The sequence below is a fragment of the Rhipicephalus sanguineus genome, chromosome 1 (genome assembly GCF_013339695.2).
Source record: "Rhipicephalus sanguineus isolate Rsan-2018 chromosome 1, BIME_Rsan_1.4, whole genome shotgun sequence".
Lineage (NCBI taxonomy): Eukaryota > Metazoa > Arthropoda > Arachnida > Ixodida > Ixodidae > Rhipicephalus > Rhipicephalus sanguineus.
The window spans coordinates 24,943,973-24,963,787 of NC_051176.1; the positions used below are offsets into that span (position 1 = coordinate 24,943,973).

Below are 19,815 nucleotides of genomic sequence, written 5' to 3' on the forward strand. Positions count from 1 at the left end.
CGGCCTTCCTCGGCGTGTAGCGTTGGCCGACAGGCGGGCGGTATGGCGTCGGTGATGGCGGCGGCGTCTGGCGACATTACTGCGGCTGTGCGGCGTGTTGACGTGGGCGTGGAGGGGGGGAGGCGGTGCGTCGGGCTACACCAGCGTAGTTGAAGGCATACGGCTGAGGCTGTGGTAGTTCAAGGACTCCAAGTGACTGCTGAAGTTCTTCACGAACGATCTCGGCTATCGAATTCCACGTGAGGTTGCGATCTGTGGCACATGTTCTGCCGCTCTTCACGCACGACCACTCTGATCGTCTCGCACAGGTCGCTGGCTCTCAGCGCTTGAATATCCCCGTAGCTCGACGTGGGCATCAGGCGGTTATATTGCCTAGTGGGGATTTCTAGCGCCTTTTCGATTGTGGTGGCCTCCGAAACGAATTCCGAGACCGTCTTCGGCGGGTGGCGCACAAGTCCAGCGAAAAGTTCTTCCTTCACTCCCCGTATCAGGAAGAGAATTTTCTTTTCTTCGGACATGGCGGGGCCGGCATAGCGAAATAAGCGAGTAATTTCATCAGTGTACAGGCCGATGTTCTCGTTGGGGAGCTGTACATGCGTCTCTAGAAGGGTTTCAGCTCTTTCCGGATGACGCTCATGAAGGTGTTCATAAATCCGGTTCGGAAGAGGTCCCATGATGTTAGCGTGGACGCGCATGCATAGAATACACCAATGACTGCTACGATTTCAATTCAAGAATGCTATCAGTTCCTGCATTGTATAAAAATTGCTTGTGGTCAAGCAGCAACTTATTAAAGCGTAGCTTGAAGGGTTTCCCGCTCTGTATACTATGAAGAAAAAGTTTCCTTCGCGCATGTCGAACTCTAGCTGAATAGTCTTTGCGAATTGAACAACTCGTGTCTTTGAGCTTGGACACCTCGGCAAGAATTCTATATTGATCTTTATACGGGGTATATTTAACAGTGATAGGTCCAGGTTCGTTTTTCTGGTAACGACGAAGTCGGTGTACACGCTCCAAGTCGGATTCGGGCGTGGAAATACCGAGTTTTACAGAGGCAATACTAATTTCTTTTGCCTGGGACCATAGAGTTTCTTACAATAATACCAAGAGGGGAATCTGGCGCTAGTGTCAGCGCGATCTCACTGAGCGGCGCTACAACCACCGTGGGAATGATGGGAAGTAGAGGCTTCGGATTTGCTTCGGATGGATTAGATTCTTGAGATTCGCGACGCTTGTTTGTCGAGTGTAAAACAAAGCGATATGAAGTTATTTCCAATTGAAACTTGCTTCATTCTTTGTACGTAAAGCTTACTGCGAAAACGTTGCGTGAGGGGGAGTTGGAAGTGAAACCTGGGCAAATAACCACCAGGGTATACATTGCTCTGCAACTGTGTTCTAGATTTGGCATTACCAAGTAATGAATTATATTTTTACAACACTTGAAAACAAACACACTTGTTTTTCCCTCGAAGGTACGCATTATCTATTTATGGAAATAACAGTACTGTATTGAGTGAAAAACAACGTATCATCTGCTGCGATGCCTGGTGCATCTGTCCAAGTGGTCTGTCTCCAACGCATCTCTCGTTTTGCTGTGAAGTCGAGTAAGAGGAGCATGACGGTGCGTCTACTTACCTTGGCCGTCATTTTACCGTCGATGTGAATGAGTTTTGACAAGTAGCGCTTATAAGAATAAACGTGAATTCTATGCAATTTCCTGCACTGGCATGGGATGCTAGATCTATGCGCAGTGGTGAGTTCACGACGGTTTGCTAAAACTGTCAAATACAACCTGTAAAGCTGCAACGTGGCATGAAGAAACCTAGCGGCTTTCAGCCTCTTTGAACAACAAGGGCACTGCTTGAGTGCTTAGCAACGCACCTCACTGCCCCCGCTGTTGGAAATTGTGCGCGGCGCGGACAGAAAGACGATGAAGAGGAGTAGGGGGACTGAGGCTAAGAGTTTTGACTGTTCTTACGTACGCCATGTTGGGACGGTATCGCGCAGTGCGCTAATAAAGGCTGTAAAGGAGATTTCCCACATCGTTTTGGTGCCGAAACCCGGGAAGTCACGGCCTTCATCCCACGAGCTGTCGCTTCCGATCTGGGACGTCTTCCTGCAACCAGGCCGTCATGGAGCGTGCCAAGAACAAGCGGGCGTCGCGTCGATCCCAGAGTACGAGGATTGTTAATGAGGTAAATCAGCTCGTACAGTCAGACCAGTTCGAGCTCTCGACGCTTCACGTCCTCCACAGCCGGTTAAAGGCGGTCCAGATGGAGTTAGCTGCGCTGAACGCCGAGTTGGAAACCTTCCTGACAGACGAGCAGGTGGCAGAAGACTACGATTCCGTCATGAAATATGAAGACGCTGCTACCAGCACTTTGGCCCTGCTCGAACACCACATGAACAGGCTCAAGGTCTCCTCACCGGCTTCGACGGCGCATCCGCCTGCAACCACAACTGGGGAGGACCCACCAGCGACCTCAGAGAGGGAACCGACGCGACATCAACGTGAGTTTGGTGCACGATTGCCCAAGTTAGAACTTTTGCACTTTCACGGCAGTTTAACTCGATGGCAGCCGTTTTGGGATATGTTCCGGCACTCCGTACACGATAACCCGAGCTTGTCCAACACAGATCGGTCCCACTATCTTGTGTCTTTACTCGACGGAGCCGCTGCTCAAGCCGTCGCCGGAATTCAGGTCACAGATTCATCTTACCGCGACGCACTTGACCTATTAAAACAAAGATTTGGGAACGGCAAGCTAATCGAGCACAAACACCTGGAGAGGCTCCGCACACTAAAACCCGTCAGGTCGTCGAGCAACGTATCAGACTTGCGGAAGCTGTACGACGAAGTACAAGTAAACCAGAGAGGACTCGCGAACCTTGGAGTTAGCGCTATGTCATACGCAGCCATGCTGAGCGAGATATTGCTGAAAGTTATTCCCGCAGACATAGTAGTTCATTACTATAAAATGGAGAGCTTGGAGTCGGGTACAGTTTCGACTGCCGCCAACAGTCCAGAGTCTTCGGAACAAGAGATGGGGCGTTTGCTGGAGTTTCTTCGCATAGAAGTGGAATGCCGAGAGAGAAGCGCACAGATCACGGCTCCACAATTGATAGAGACTCGCACCCACGATAGCGAGAGCTCCCGGAAGATAGCGCCACCTCCATCGGCCGCGGTGCTTTATAGCAAGACAAACATTCATTTCAACCCTTGCGTCTTCTGCCTCGCAACTGAACACAGTACCGAAGAATGCGCTAGCCACCTAAGCATAGCAGAGAAATGCAGTTTGCTTTCCGCGCAAGGTCGTTGCTTCAAATGTACAGTGAAAGGACATCTAGTGCGAGATTGCCGCCGCAGAGTGCAGTGCAAATTATGTAAACGTCGGCATGCATCGGCAATGTGTACCTCAAGAGCTACTGAAGGTACTGGTAGAGAAACCGAAAGTACTTCGGATGCTGCTATGCATGTAGCTATGAACAATACGACTCCTGGACTCGTCACCGACGTTCTTATTCAGACTTGTCGCGCTTGGCTGATGACACCGACGCATTGCTGCTACGTACGTTGTGTTCTGGACAACGGCAGTCAAAGAACGTTTCTGAGAGAAGATATTTGCAGGAAGCTCAAGCTCACTCCGATTCGGGAAATAGATATGGTTATGAGCTCGTTTGGACGACAGCGATGCCAACTTACTCGACGCGCGAAGGTTGTCACCGTTACGCTTCGGAGACAATACGACAACACTTCAGTACAGATAGAAGCCGTCGTCGTTCGTTTCATCTGCGACGACATAATTGAAGCTCCGAAAACGAACAAAGTGCGCACAGTCATCGTCGCAGAAGGCAAACCATTGGCGGATGCAGTTGTCTTCCCAAGCGTCACCTGCGAACCTGGAGTAAGTCTCCTAATTGGATCCGACCAGTTGTGGAAGCTCATGCCCAATAACAGCGAAGTCCGGTGGGACTCGGATAACAAAGCGTTAATCGCCATTAAAATAAGCATGGGGTGGGCTCTCCAAGGACCATCGTCCGTCGAGGGACAAGGCGAACAATATACTAGCAGTCATATCTCCGTGCTACGAACAGACGTGCACCAGAAAGAGGACCTCTCTTACCCCTTACCACGGATTTGGGAGCTGGATGTTATTGGAATTGTTGAAGAGTCATTTCCGAAACAAGAAGACGTCGTCCTAGAAAGGTTTACCGACACAATCGAATTGCGAAATGGTCGCGATAAAGTACCCTGGAAATCAGCAGAGTATAGCTTGGTTGAAAATTCCATAGTCGCCATTTCGCAGAAGAAGGAAGCAGTTGAACGTTATGACAGAACTATGAGGCAACACAAGAAAGACAGACATGCCGAGGAGATCGCCGAAGATAAAACGTCCGAAGAAGTTTTCCGCGAGGCATCAAAGACAACAAGAAACACAGTTGGGTTTGACGCCTCTTTGTACGGAACAGGAGAGTTCTCTTGTAGTGACCAACTTGAAGAGGGAGTTGTGGACCGGGACGCTCTTTGTGCCAAACCTTCCCTCGCCATGGCAACAACTTCAGATGACGTGAGAGACAGCGCTTTACTACAGCCAGACAAGCACAGCATACACCTCATTGGAAACGCCATGCATCGGCGCATTCTTCATGGTGGCGCTACACTCGCTGAGCTCCGTGGAAAGTACGGGCTTCTTAGAGGATGCCAGAGTGTTAAGAAAGTTGTCAGTGAATGTGCAAGCGATTCCGACTGGATGTTACATCGACATCAACACCACACCTTACAAAAGACAGAGTGCCCCGATCACAGCCGTTTCAAGTCAGCGGCGTCGACTTTTCTGGGCCTGTGTTTGTGAGAAGGTATTTTAATCTGAAAGCCTACATTGTTGTTTTTCCATGTGTGGTTGTTAGAGCAGTTCATTTAGATCTATGCTGGTGCCGTAACGGCTAACGCATTTCTGACATTAATGTTTTTATTATAAGAAAGCTCTGACGTTCAAGGCAGTTAGTCGTGAACTATACCAGATTATACGAGGCTTACTAGTTCATGATTTCTGCGCGCGGACACAAATAACGTTGAAGGTTCTAGTGAACGCGATTCGTCGCGGGGAGGGTTTTGGAAAAGGACGATACGTACGATTGAAAACTGCCCCAGGAGAACTTTAGGGAAACGTTAGGGAAATTGTCGGGGCGGAGGATGTTGGAAATTGTGCGCGGCGCGGACAGAAAGACGAAGAAGAGGAGTAGGGGGACTGAGGCTAAGAGTTTTGACTGTTCTTACGTACGCCATGTTGGGACGGTATCGCGCAGTGCGCTAATAAAGGCTGTAAAGGAGATTTCCCACACACGCCTCGCCAAGAACAAAACTGAAACTGTTGAGAAAGATCCGTAGATAGTTCGCTAGCTAACGAAATCTAATCGGAAGCCTGTACTTCCCATCATTCCCATGGTGGTTGAACGATCGCAGCGCCAGTTTCCTCTCTAGGTTATTGTATGAAACTCTATGCCTGGGACTGAAGCCAGGTCTCGCCTTTTGTATCTGGGATACCACAGAAAAGTAGGTTAAGCGAAGCAGGCGATTTTCAGCGTCATCGCGTTTGTCTGTAAGAATCCTGAGCGGAATGTTTGCCAAAGCTGTCATTCACGTCTTCCTTTAGACCTTTTTCGCTCTACTGAGTCGATTGTACAATTTACTCTAGGGTATCAACACGAGACGAAAGGCTGGTTACGAGCGCTTTAATGCTAGACAGTGATGTTCGGATTAGTGAAAGTTCTGTCAGAACTGAAGTTTGAGTGCCCCAATGGTAGACTGATGTTCGGATTCGTTAAAATTCTGTCAGAACCAAATTTTCATATATTGTAATCGAGATATGGTCTTTCCAATGGATTCAATGGAGAGCGGTGAAGAACCTCGTGCGTTTAAGTCCACGTCGCGTGACAACAATAGGGGCAAGCTTAGCGTCTGAGCATTATTACAAAGAAACCACAGCATTTAACACAGCAAGCTACATCAAGTACCAATATCACAAGTGGGGCACGACACCGCAAGAAGACAATGAGTTGCATAACGTGAGCAGGCCGCGTTTGGAAGGTAACTGACCTGCGTTAAGAAGCTCATTTTCGTGACCACTGTGGTTGCGGTGGCGTGCCCCAAGTCGCTCGAGTCTGGTGCCGCAATTTGTAGATGTGGACGCCCCTCGCACGTAGCTCGATGTTGCCAGAAAAAGAAGCGGACAGCCGACGGAAAATGCTTGCGCAGGTTTAATTGTGAAGAAACATTCAGGGTCATCGATTGAATCGCAACTGGTGCGCTTTGGCGATTATCCAGGGACGGGTGGCTGCCCTGGAAGCCCAGGCGGAGCGAAGATGCGAACAACAGGGAGGAAACCTTTGAAGACGTGGCCACCGCGAGTGAAGTGAGAAGCTTTCGGAAGGTGAACAGGGGCCACTCCGTATACACCGATCAATCTGCAGGCGATGGCTGGACGTGTGGACGTGTGCACGTTCATAGTTTGGAGGATCCGCTGGCGCGTGGCGAGGCTCCTTTACTTTTGCCTCTGGAGCATCCTCCGCTACTGTCAGCACCGCACATCGCGTAGACTGAGACGTTACTGTCGCGCCAGCCGTCAACACATTCACATCCCCCATATCACTCTTTCATCCGCACTTCTATTTCCCACCACTTGCTATGATGTTACTGTATGCGGTTATGTTATGGTTTACCCTACCAGCTGCTCCTGTCCCTCCTCCTCACCCTAAAATCACTCCTCAGCCTCACTTCCCTTTCCCAGCCCCTTGACATGCTAAACTATGCATGTACGAGTATACGCTATGCTAGGCACATACCCGCTTTCTGTGCCCCATACCCGCCGAGTTTTGTGCGGACATCAAGAGCCTTACCTCCTGCTTAAAAGGATCCGCTGTTACAAAGTGGCGTGACAGCCTCTCCTTAGCTTTCCTTTCTCCATGATTTTACTGATCTCACTATTAATGCTACGTTCAAATGCATACGCGAAGTGGTGTTTGTGGAACGTTTGTGGAACGACGAGTGCCGCAAAGCTCGAAAGAAGCAGAACAAAACGTGAGGGCTGTTGCGCGATTCCCTCACTGCAGAAAGTCTTGTCAATTTTGAAGAAGCAAAATCCCAAGGCACAAAAAACGCAGCACCAAGCTAGACGGGAGAGTTGGCAGAAGTTCATAACAGGTATAAACTCCTGCACATATGAGGCTTAGGTCTGGAATAGGGTGAAGAAAGTAAACGGGTCTGCAAACGTATTCGATCCCGTTGGTAACTACCCAGGGAGAAAGCTTGAAAGACCACGCTAACTTTTATCCGCCACGGTGGTCTAGTGGTTATAGTGCTCAACTGCTGATCTGAAGGTCACAGGATGGAATCGCGGCCGCATTCCGATGGAGGCGAAATGCTACAGGCTTGTGTACTTAGGTTTAGGTTCATCTTGAGAATAAAGAAGGGGGGTGCAAAATAAAACAGGGACATAAAGAGGAAATGGTCAGGTCTCCTCTTAACGTCCCTGCTTTATTTTGCGCCTCCCCTTATTTACTCTCAAGATGAATTGATATCAACTAGCCCAAATGGCGGTTTTGCTAGTTTTAGGTGGGTGTTGAAAGAACCCCATGTGGTCGAAATTTCCGGAGCCCTCCACTATGGCATCCCTCGTAATCATATAGTGGGTTTGAGACGTAAAACACCAGCAATTATTACTACTATTGAAGAGGCTGGGCCACTCTACCATATGGGCATTCGCCTACATACAGGTGCCTTCCGATTGAGCGCTGTAGAAAGCCTTACGTGGAGTCAAACGAGTGGCCACTTGCAGAGGATATACGCGCACTGTTTATTTCTTTCAAATTGAGCACAAACTGCGCACGTCCCATATATTCCACAAATATACTCCTGGTCAAACTCACGTGTTTTCCTTAGAATCGTTTTTCGGTAAGAGTGCCTTTCTGGCTGCACGTATGAAGTCTGGCGGAAGATACGGGTCTTCCACTCCTTGAACACCATCTGATGGCTCCCGAAAAACAGGTCCCGCCGTGGCAGTCGAAGAATATAGCCTGTGTTGTAGCTCAAGGAAGTGCATGTGGATATGTGCAACAGGGACATGCATCGTGACATGTACCCAGTGGATATCACAAATATGATTGCCCCGAGTTTTATACTGCTGCAGCCAAGTGTCACGCTGGCGTCTGCTACGCAGCAGTCACTCAGTCCTTTTTTAGATGAGGTATCGACCCCAAATAAGAATAGTGACTGCCGATGCTTAGGCGATGTTATCGGCTATGAAGCACACTAAAGATAGAAGATTACCTCAATCCGCTATATACACATGCTATTTGCGTGCGGTGAAATCGCTAAGATTTGGCAAGCCCGCGATGTACGCACGAATACGCAGTTTACACAAAGACGGCGGTCCACCTCATAACGCTTGGTTCAAAGGAAAAAAAAAACATGGCAAAGGCTGCTACACGTTACCTGCTTCGCATGAAAGTGACAATCCCAATGCTTGGGATTCCCAGACTTGTTGCCCAAATGATTTCAGAGCTGTTGGCAAAGAACGTGGGATGTCATAGCATCGAATAAGCATCGCTTAGTTAAACCATGTGTGGGCAATTGGCTGCCAACAACAAAAATACGACTACCTGAGCTCGTTTTGTGCTCCCCTTTCCCTCTATATTTCGAACTCCCCCATCGCTTCCTCCAGTGCAGGGTAGCATACCAGTTTTTCTAGGCTGGTTATCATCCCTGCCTTTCCTTTCTCTCCTGTTCCTTCCTTCCTAGCATAGGCCACACATACGGCACGTATTCCTTCCTTTTCACCAATGAGGAGCCGCCTGTGGCGGCTCCTCCTAAATATGGCGACTGATTGAGCGTGTTCCCTGTTTTCTTGCAATGTAGAGAGGGAAAGCTCCAAAGAAAAAAAATAGCTTCCCCCCCCCCATTTGTCTGTAACAATATTCCCCTACATCTGGCTTCGCATATCCCCAGCTAACCTCTCTGATCCTACATCGGTTTTATCCTTTTAAAACAATATAAATATGCCGGACGTTATCAAAGAGAATCATAGCACGACCTCATCTGAGAGGCCCATGTTACGACCTTCACAATTTTTACATCACGTGCCTCCAGTCACTTGTGTCAGCTAGACAGGCGTGCTATTGTCGTTCAAAATATTTTACTCTGGTGATCTATTTTATCATGCTTTCTCTGCTAATAGCTCTCTTTACTATCCATTTTCAGACGTTGAGTAGATACGAACGAAATAGAGGGGGGCTGGTTTCTACTTGTTAGACACAACCAAGTGAAACCAACAGACAGTGTAGCTATGCAAGTTATACGAGATACCTTTAAAGTGTTGTATAGTAATTATGACACAAATGGAAATGTACTAAAGTGGATGAAAAAATCAATTTGCCGCAGGTAGGGACCTAAGCTACAACCTTCGAATAACGCATCTGATGGTCTACCAATTAAGCTACAGCGGCTGTCACTTTCCCACCCACTCTATTGGGTATTTTGTGCACTTCTGCAGCGATAGTTTTTAGTGCCATTTTATTGAGGCCTAACATCTAGTAGTGCCATTATTGACTGCATTATAGTTTTACTAACACTGCCCTTGGAACTCATTGCCCTGGTATGGTCCTTGCGCCAATAACATCGAACAATCATCATAATTTCAGGGCACATGCAGTGAACCAGGTGCACTGCTTGATCTGAAAGGCCACACTTAACAAATCTTTGCTTCTGCTCCCGACGCTACCATGACTTTGTGCGTTTTAGCAAAGATATATGAGACCGTCTTATTTTTGTCCATTTGCAGCTCTACACCCGCCGCTCGTCCGTGTCAAACACTGTAGAAACGCTGAACCGGTGACATAAAATGCTTCTAAATGTACAGATTGCACCTATACGCAGCGTCGCATTGCAGGCAAACGAAGTGATGCCAGCGACCGGGTTCCGAAATTTTTAGTAGAGACTTGTCAGTCTTTGTACCACGTCGACGCTACCCACAGAATCCATGCATCGGTGTGGTGCACACTGGCCGTCATGACTTCAATATCAGCCCCGTATCAACCCAGGAAGCGGCGGATATTTTATAAAACTAGGTGCGTTTTGATTTATCCGTTCTAAAGAACGTATCTTATGCAAACACGCGGACGGGCAGCAATTGTTACAGTAGTATCGTTAAAAGCTGTGTTACCGTCGATACAACAGGTGGGCAAGATGAGACTGATAGAATTGCGACATCAAGATATCTTTTTTCATTCATTCTGTCGGCTAAAATGCGCGTATCGTCCAGTGAGCCTATTCCATATGTTGTGAGTGCAACAAACGAAGCCGTACTTCGCCGTATGCTCCAGCTTCTTTTCGTCCACTGCAATGCACACTGTTCGCATCGATACCTACTGAGGAACAAGTAGTCGGACAATGAGCCTTTCTGTGTGCCATTTTCTGAATAGCGTGAAAAGATGTTGATCTTCTGCCAGGACTCATTGACTGTAGAAATGTGTACCTATTAAGCGCGAGTGTGTGTCCCTTTGCGGAAACGTTTTCGAGAAAGGCTCATGTCCTGCTGGTATTGCAGGTATGGATCGGCATTGTGCTTTCGCTTGCCACGGTTGCCATCCTGATGGTCATGTTCCAGAACAACTTCAGAGTAGTCGGCGCAACAGAAAAACTCTTCGAGTACGTCTTTCTACTTTTCGCCATGCTGTTAACCAAGGGTAAGTTTAGTTATGCTATAGATCTTTTCCAGCTTTACAACAGGCAGTCCTTTCGGACTACAGTGGTACACTCGTCGTCCTCCCTATTACCACGCGGATCTGGCGAATTAGAATTGCTTGGTCATTTATATGATCAGCATAATTCCATTTACAATCGATACGATTCTTGTGACTCATAACTGCGGTTGAGAAAAACAAGTCTGTTGTTTTAAGCCAAGTCATCGCAAAAAAACACATCAATAAAATAAAAAATCAATTGTTCCGCTGCAATAATAAGTGCTAAGGAAGCGTTCTGCAAATCTGAAGTATGCCAGGTGTACTAAATATCGGCCTAATAGATGTCCCGGCTGAATTTTTATTATCTATGCAGTGAAAATCGAAGATGAAAACGCAGTAAAGCGTGCGTGTCGAAGGCCCAAGCAATCACAAAATACTTACAGACCGTCAAGGGTGGTGACCCGGGCGCATTGTGGAACAATATATCATATAAGAAGGGTATGCTGTCACCGGGCGCGTCAATCTGTCATGAATATCTCAGGAGAGCAGAACTAAGTAACTTAAATGTAGGGAAATGTCTTGCTCACTTGTTCAGTCATGCAGTCACAGGATCATTATTTTACAGCGAAATTGGCAAAGGCTAGGATCTGGAAAAAAAATGAGTCCGATATGTTGAAGTAAAAGCACCATCCGCGCCACGTGGTCACGCCGGCTTTCGGAGGCGGCGCCAAACCGTCGCCGCACCATCAGCGCGCGCATAGGCGTGCACAGGGTTCCCCTTCAGGGAGAGGGGCGAAGGTTCATCGCAGCGCCCCCCCCCCCACCCTACTAAGTCAATGTACGAGGCAGATTTCGCCCCCCCCCTCTTAGGTGACAAGGGGGGTCAATGTATGGGGCAGATTTTGCGCGCCCCCTTTATAGGTGACTAGAGGGGGGGGGCGCACACCCTGTGCGCACGCCTATGAGCGCGCGGCAGGGTTGCCGTGTTTGGCTACTCTGCGCCTATTTTGCTGCTTCTTATGCCGGTGACGGCATATTTCTTGTTCACTGAGTTTGAGCCAAATTATGAGTATCTCTGACGTCGCAGGCGCTGGCGTTCGAGTATGTGGTGTCAGAGCATGGCCGCAAACGTATGTTTCAGGTCCCAAAAGTAAAGTGGGCACATTAATTGACCAGACAACGTGCCTGATCGAAAGGGATGGCACAGTGGCCGCTTTAGTATAGGGTAAGGGCGATTTGTGGTGATCATACGAGGGTTGTTTGTAAAATAAGGTTCGAAATGATCCTTTACAATGAAAAACATGATTACTGGCATTGAATAATATATTTTTGGAAAGCTTAGACCTTCCCCTATTTTTCTACATTGTCGTCTTTGATATCAGTGAATATTTGCATGCGGCGTATGATTTTCTTTAAGCCCTAATCGCAGAACTCTCTCGCCACGCCGCGAATGTGCCTTAAAACCTCGTTCAGCTACACTCTGGTTCTGAGATGTGTTTTAAGCAGGTGTCTTTCTTTTTTTGCTATTCAGGGGGGTGATGGTAGTCACTCGGGGATATGTCTGGGCCGTAGGGCGGTTGTGGGACAGCATCCCATGCAAAGTTGTGGATGAGACCGTTCGTTACACGGGCGATGTGCGGACGAGTGCGGTCCTGATGCGAACGCATTCCCTTCGCGAGCATACCTCTCATCTTCTTTCGAATCGCGCCGCGAATGCTCTTCAGCGTCTCAGAGTAGCGGTCCTCATTGATTGTGGTACTGACAGGCATGAATTCGCACAGCAGTAACCCCTTCCTGCCCGAAAGACGCTCGTCATCACTTTGCCAGCACGCTACGACTTTACCAGCAGACAGCGTTTGTGTGAACTTCCGCGGATTCAGCGACTGTGGCTGTTTTCACTGATGGTATGGTTGCTTCACTTCCCGTGTTTTGTAGTGAACCCATGTCTCGTCATCAGTGCCAGTATAGAGACCAGAAATTCCTTGCCATTGGTTTTGTAGGCCTGAAGAAATTTCCGGGTCGCTTCAACACGTTGCCGTTCGTTGCCTTCCGTAAGCATTCTGGGAACCCACCTTGGACAGACCATGGCATATCCTAAATAGTCTCTAAAATTTTGTCAATGCAGGTCTTGCTGACATCAGGCTTCATCTCGTAGAGCTCCCGAAACGTTACGTTTTGGTCTTTCAGCATTATTCTTTCCACTTTCGCAATCGTTTTGTCTGAAACCGATGGCCGTTCGGTACACTGTTCCTCATGGACGTCTGTACATCCGTGCTTGAATTCTCTGCACCATTTGAGCGCATGTTGCACGCTTATACACTTTTGCCTGTAGTCTTCGCGCAGTTGGGAATGCATGTCCACCGGCGCAGTGCTTTTTGCACAAAGAACAAAAAGAAAACGAATCACAGAGCGTAATTTGTACCTGGCGGGAAAAGCGTGTGGGAGCTCCATCTCAAACGGCTGCCAAGCCAAGACTGAGCGTCGCAGACTGCTAGCCTCGGCGGCCATGATACACTGTAGTGTCGGCCATGATACACTGTCGGGAACCATGATACACTGTAGTGTCGCCGGATACCACGTAACAGCGTTGCTCGCAACTACAGCCCTTTGGGAACTTTATTTTACTTACCTCGTAAAATAAGTATTACTGGCTATACGTTTATAACCTGCCAGTCAAGCAGGCCTCGCATACAAATACAAAAGAAAAAAATGGGGGACGCTTAAGCTTCGCCTTTAAGAGTTGAACGCGATAGCTATATTCGGCCCCCTTCTCATCACGCTCTGTTTCGGTTGTCGTTATGTTTATTACCCCAGCCAGCCACACAAACAAACACACGCACACGTACGCACAGGACATACCTATGTGAAGGTAAAGATTTGCGCCCTCTTCAAAGCACTTTTATGACAACACTGAACCCACTACGTGTGTGTAATAGAATGTGCGCACGAATGTGTATGCCCTTTGTAATGGGTGGCCTGCTTTAAACCAGCAGCAATTACACGCATGATATTTTTCCAAGTTGCGATGCACCCACTACGTGTTCGTAAGGGACTACGCGCTGTATATGTGTGTGCCTTTTGTAATGGGTGGCCGGACGTGTAGCTTTAAACAACCAACTCGTTATGGAATTCACATGGTTTGACGCCTGATTCCAACGTACACTTGTACGCCGTTTTAATGCGATATCACATTTCATACCGTGCACCTGTGCACAAGACGCGTCTGTTTGTAAAACATGAAAGTTAATTTCAGTATGGTCCCAAGCATTGGCGTAGCTCTGTGGTAGAACACCTGCTTGCCACGCAGACGACGTGGGTTCGATTCTCACTCGATTTTGTATTACAGTTTTTTATTTGTTTCGTATTACAATTTTATAATTGGCGTATTTTTTTAGAACTGGCGTTACACGCGTTCCAGGCACGTTTATTGCGCACGGTTTTTGGTACCATTACATGCACGTTACCCTTACCAATTATAGTTTGTCACACCCTTGGTGTCACGTTACACCAGTTTGGCCTGTTTGGTCACAATTCGCCTTTGCATCAATAAGCACTGCCTGTCATCATCAACTCTTTATTATTGCCGAGGTAGCATAAACATGCTATAGTGCTTTAGCTATATTCACAACTTAGCGTCCCACCATACGCGTCGCGTTGTCAAATGAGATGTCTAGTCATATGGGACTCAAATGTAATCTGCTTCCCGACAAAACCACGGTTATGACAGCAACGCATAATTGTGAGACTTCTGGTAATGTAATAAGCACAAATGTAAAACTTTACTAGTGAGAATCTCATCAGAAATTTACAACTTTCTGGAATACTGAAACATCCACTAATCTTCAGTTACGGTAACAATTGGTAATTTTAATGTCAATATCGAAATAACAATGATGCAACGTCCTTCTGACTTGTCTAAGAATAGTTCGAATTTAGGTATACCTCGCAAATGCATGTAGATTGGTCAGAGGCGTCCAATTTTTGTCATTGTGACGAGAGTCGTACCAACGTTTAAGCCGAGCTTGATTGCAGGAAAGAAGCTGAAAGGAGCTCTTCGCATTAGGTTTCTCATAATGTATTCTTGATCACCTCATACTATTTTAGAACAAAGCTTATTTCTGACACAGTTACCTAAGCTTTTTTAACATGCTGGAATACTGCGTAATAAAGACTCAATTAGGATGCCGGGATGGTATTACGTTCTGCTGCGGTTTCCTCGAGCCCCTTCAAACGAATGGTACTCGTGCGGCAGGAGGGTTACTCACCATAATACATATAAGTAGATTGATCATTTATTCTTTTTTTAGACGCTCATAGTGACGACGGTTGTGTTTGGGGGGGGGGGGCACATAGAACTGTAGTGTTGCAATAATTCGAATTATATATCAGCAATAACAAAAACAGGTACCATGAAGAATTTCTGTGTCATAAGCAGGAAAGGCCAAGGCTATTTATTTTGCTAACACTGTCAGAATTTATTTCATATTTGTGACAATTATTTACATATCATTCATCATTGTGATAATGTTACTGTCACATAATTTCGTCTATTTGAAGTGGCTGCTTTATCGCCCTGTTTTGCCACAGTACACGCACCCATTGCCTTTGTTCGCGCTATTTATTACAATTCATATAATGTCCTGGCGTTTATTGGCAGCACGCTGTTGTCGCGCCACGCTATGTCACTGTCAATCAATCAATGTCAACTGCCACTTGGGCGTGTTGGTATACATTCATGATGGTGAAGCGCTAAAAGAAACGAAGACTTATGAAGAAGCCGGGTCCTGTGTTCTTCATAAGTCTCCATTTATTTTAGCGCTTTACCATTATGAATCAATGTTTCTTTAATAACTTATTATGGGAAATGGTTTTAAAAATATTTGGAACCTTAGGCCGTGTGTGTAGTTATCGATTCAGCCGATAAGTACAGTTTTCAATGTAGAAACTGTTTCACATTTGAGAGTTTTCCCTTAGGGTGAAACAGCCTAGAGCACTGCACACGCCCGGGCCGACCCGAAAGCCCGGACCCGGCCCGGCCCGCGGGCCGGGCCGTCCGAAGCGTCTTCCGGCGGGCCCGGGCTTGAAGCCGCGGGCCTGGGCCGGGCACAGGCTTGAGGCTGCGGGCCGGGCCGGACTCGGACCCGCTCATTAAAAGGCGTAAGTCGGGCCTTCGAGCACACGCGAACGTTATGCATTGCATGGTCTAAGGTATACTGTGCCAAGCTGAAGTGACACGTGCAAAGAGCTGCCTCTTAGTAAAGCTTAGCAATAAAAATAGAAAAACAGTTGAAGTGCTATTTTGTTTCACCAGTATAGATATAGATTGGCACTGTATATTTTCACTAACGTTTCGTCTGCTGGACCAGACTTTGTCAAAGTAACAAGTACATCGTGGTGGGTTCCCTTATAAACAACACGCCGGATAACGTATATATATATATATATATATATATATATATATATATATATATATATATATACATATATATATATATATATATTGATGGTATGCGTTTAACGTTGAGGCAGTAACGCGTTTATTAGAAGATTGCAGCAGCTGAAGCGATCAGCGGTCCAAGCCGAGCAAGCGCGAGCACCAACAACAACCGTCTTCGTCTTCTTCTTTCGCTGGCGTTCTTGTCTGCGCCCTACCATGTTACAAATCACTCCCCCGCGGAAAAGGAGCCATCCTGGCGACCTAAGGAACAGGTACAACTGGTGGGTCATAGTGCGGCTTCAGTCGATCGACGTGAACAGTCTCGCGGCCGCGACGACGGCGGTCCGTAGATGGTTGAACAGGCTCAATAATATAGTTGACTGGGGATGTTTGACGTAGGACGCGGTAGGGGCCTTCGTACTTAGGCAGTAGCTTTGTGGAAAGGCCAGGAGCAGAGGAGGGAACGCGAAGCCACACCAACGTTCCAGGCGAATATGACGGAGTAGGCAGGTTTACGTCGTGACGGAAAGGAAGTCCCAGCCTAATATGACGTCGTGCGAGCACTGCGAAAAGACAACGAATTCGACCACATAGAGAACGTCCTGAATGAGTAGCCGAGCCGTGCACGTCATAGAAGGCTTTACGTGATCCGCGGTTGCCGTGCGCAGGGAGACGCCAGAAAGCGGAATAGTAATTTTAGGGGCGAAGCTCCTTAAGGCGGCACCCGTTCGTCCCTCGTAGTCGTAGTAGTAGTCGTAGTGCGTAACCATTCTTACGCTTTGACCTCCAAGGTGGTGCCGGTGGGAGATTTTTCCTGTGCGTTGTTGAACAATAAAAAATTCGCAGCGTGCGCGTTAACTAAAAGCCGAATTCTTCTGTCTCTCATTCCCCATTAGCAGCCATTGGCATGTTCCAGTAGGAAACGTTAGTAGAAGTAGAAGTGTAAGTGTTAGCTAAAAGCCGACTTCTTCTGTCTCTCATTCCCATTAGCAGCCATTGTTTACCTCCAAGGTAGTGCCTGGTGAGATTTCTCCTGTGCGTCATTAAACAATAAAAATCTTGTTCAAAACGCCGTTGATTGATGAAATAAACCAACGAAAGACGCCAGATGTTTTGTAAAAGCAAACGAAAGAACGCCAGATGTTTCTAAAGCAAAATGAAAAGACGCCAGCTGCTTAACGAAAGACGCCAGATGTTTTCTAAAGCAATGGTTTTCTAAACAATGAAAATTCACAGCGTACATGTAAAATTAAAGTGAGCTGCAAGTCGTCATAACTCATCGAACCTTTAGTATAAACGCGCCCGATCTCACGTCGGTGATGATGTACTGGGCAGAATTCACGGAAGATTCACGGTTTACCGATGAACCTCCGCAGCTTCGCCCACTCATCATCATTCATTCCGTGGATATGCTGTGATTTTTTTTTAACTTGCGGCACATTGCTTCACTCAATACAGATACAGCAGCTCCAGTATCGACTAATGCTTGCACGGCAACACCATCAACGCACACAGAAATTTCGTTGGCAGGTAGAGAACGAGGCCTTGTAGAGTTCGACAGCGGCGCAGTTCTTGCCTCCGGAACTGCGATGGTCAGTTTTCCGTTTGGGCGGGTGGTGGTCGACGAACCATAGGTGAAAGCGAACGTCGCCGCGGGGAGGGCGATCGACGTGGGTTGAAGGCGCGGCGGTTCGATGAAAAGGTGTCTGAAGTAGCGTGTGGAGGCATTGACTGTGGTGGCTCTGGGCGGACGTAGCTGTAGCTGTCCTCGATGGTACCTGGACGAGGGACGCGCCGGCGACAGAACCGTTCAACATGGCCGGGTAGACAACAGTAGTAGCAGATTGGCCGGTTATCCGATGTGCGCCAAGGGTTATTGGAAGGCGTTGCAGGACGGCGATAAAGAGGAACGTGCGGGCCTACCGGCGCCCGCGTTGCGTAAAATGCGTTTGTTTGGGGAGCAGTGTCCGCGATGGGCGGCAGCGCATGTGGCTGCCTTCTCGCGACGTCAGCGTAGGTGAGGGGCGCGGATACAGGCGGTGGCTGGTACGTGGGTGGTAGTGCCTCGGAGACTTGCTCTTCGATGGTTTGTCGCAGCGATGAAGTGAGCCCATGAGTATTGCCTGGGAGAAAGGGCGCAAGAGACAATTGGCGAGCCACTTCCTCTCGGATAAACTGCTGAATCTGCTGTGTCAGGACCGCCGGGTCCGAAGATATTGCACCAACGGTCGCTGCTGACGTGCTGGTCATGTCCGAACTAGGACGTCGCGTGGAAATGCGCTGCTTTCGCAACTCATCGTAGCTCTGGCAGTGCTGAATGACGTCTGCGACTGTTTCAGGGTTTTTCGCCACAAGCATGTGGAACGCATCGTCCTCAATGCCCTTCAAGATGTGCTTGACTTTATCGGCTTCGGACATGACAGAGTTGAAGCGGCGGCAGAGGCCTACGACGTCCTCAATATACGAAGTGAAGCACTCGCCAGCCAGTTGGGCGCGATCACGCAAGCGCTGTTCTGCGCGGAGCTTGCGCACGGTTGGTCGGCCGAATACGTCCGCGAAGGTCGTTTTGAAAGAGGCCCAGTTGGAAATCTCAGCCTCGTGGTTGTTCAACCAGAGTTCCGCTACTCCTCTCAGGTAGAAGTGGACGCGGCCAAGTTTGTCGTTGTCATCCCACCTGTTGTTGACACTCACTCGTTCATAAGAAGAGAGCCAGTCCTCGACGTCTTGCTCATCAGTACCGCTGAAAATGACGGGGTCCCGCTCTCTTGGAACACCGGGACAGCGGGCAGCTTGGGGTGTGGTAGCATCGTTCGGCATTGTTGAAGGGGAAAGTAGAGTCCGGCTGCGGAGTTCCAGGATGGAGAACAGAACCAGCACTCTCCACCACTTGATGGTATGCGTTTAACGTTGAGGCAGTAACGCGTTTATTAGAAGATTGCAGCAGCTGAAGCGATCAGCGGTCCAAGCCGAGCAAGCGCGAGCACCAGTAGTAGTAGTAGTAGTGTCCTCTACTGCATGGCTCATACCCACTCAGGGGGATTGGCCAAGAAGTTGTCTTACAAAAAAAATTTTTTTAAATAATATTTTGAGTATTGAATGCTGATGCCAATAAAAAGAATAAATAAATAAATAAATAATAGCAATGCATATACAAAAAAACACGTACGCATCAATGAAAGAGTGCAATAATAGTTTTTTAAACATACAGATCAGACACTTTAATCATTGTTCCGAATAGGAATTAGAATAAAAATAATAAGAAGAAGAAGCACAATAATAATGAAAATAATATCAAAACTTTTTTTTGTTATAATAATACTTATACAAGCGGAAATTTAAAGCCGTATTCGTTTTGTTTCTTGAAGGTAGCTACACACGGCATCAAACGCATTTCTGTGGCTGAACCAACAACAACCGTCTTCGTCTTCTTCTTTCGCTGGCGTTCTTGTCTGCGCCCTACCATGTTACTATATATATATATATATAGCCTTACTGATGATACCGAGCATTAAATCGTGATGACGATTATCGCAAGGAGAGGAAGCTGTGGCGGGGTCCGGAGTTAGTGCTGCTATTGAGCTGCATGAGGCTTCATCGCAGAAAGCGATCTTCATACCGCGAGTAAGCACAACCGGCGTGGC

The 19,815-nt window shown here is 47.7% G+C and overlaps 2 protein-coding genes across 2 annotated transcripts in view; both read left to right on the forward strand.

Moving 5' to 3' along the window:
• Window positions 1-2,132: 2,132 nt before the first annotated feature.
• On the forward strand, window positions 2,133-9,890 carry LOC125756946 (uncharacterized). The gene is made up of 2 exons (XM_049412022.1): window positions 2,133-2,864; window positions 9,837-9,890. The coding sequence occupies exons 1-2, from the start codon at window positions 2,133-2,135 to the stop codon at window positions 9,888-9,890; spliced, it is 786 nt and encodes a 261-aa protein (XP_049267979.1).
• A 717-nt stretch (window positions 9,891-10,607) lies between these two features.
• LOC125756980 (uncharacterized) overlaps window positions 10,608-19,815 on the forward strand; it is a 39,960-nt gene continuing 30,752 nt past the window's right edge. The window contains exon 1 of the mRNA XM_049412062.1: window positions 10,608-10,740. Within this exon, the coding sequence (XP_049268019.1) occupies window positions 10,647-10,740 (94 nt within the window). The 5' untranslated portion in view covers window positions 10,608-10,646. The remainder of the gene's footprint in view (window positions 10,741-19,815) is intronic.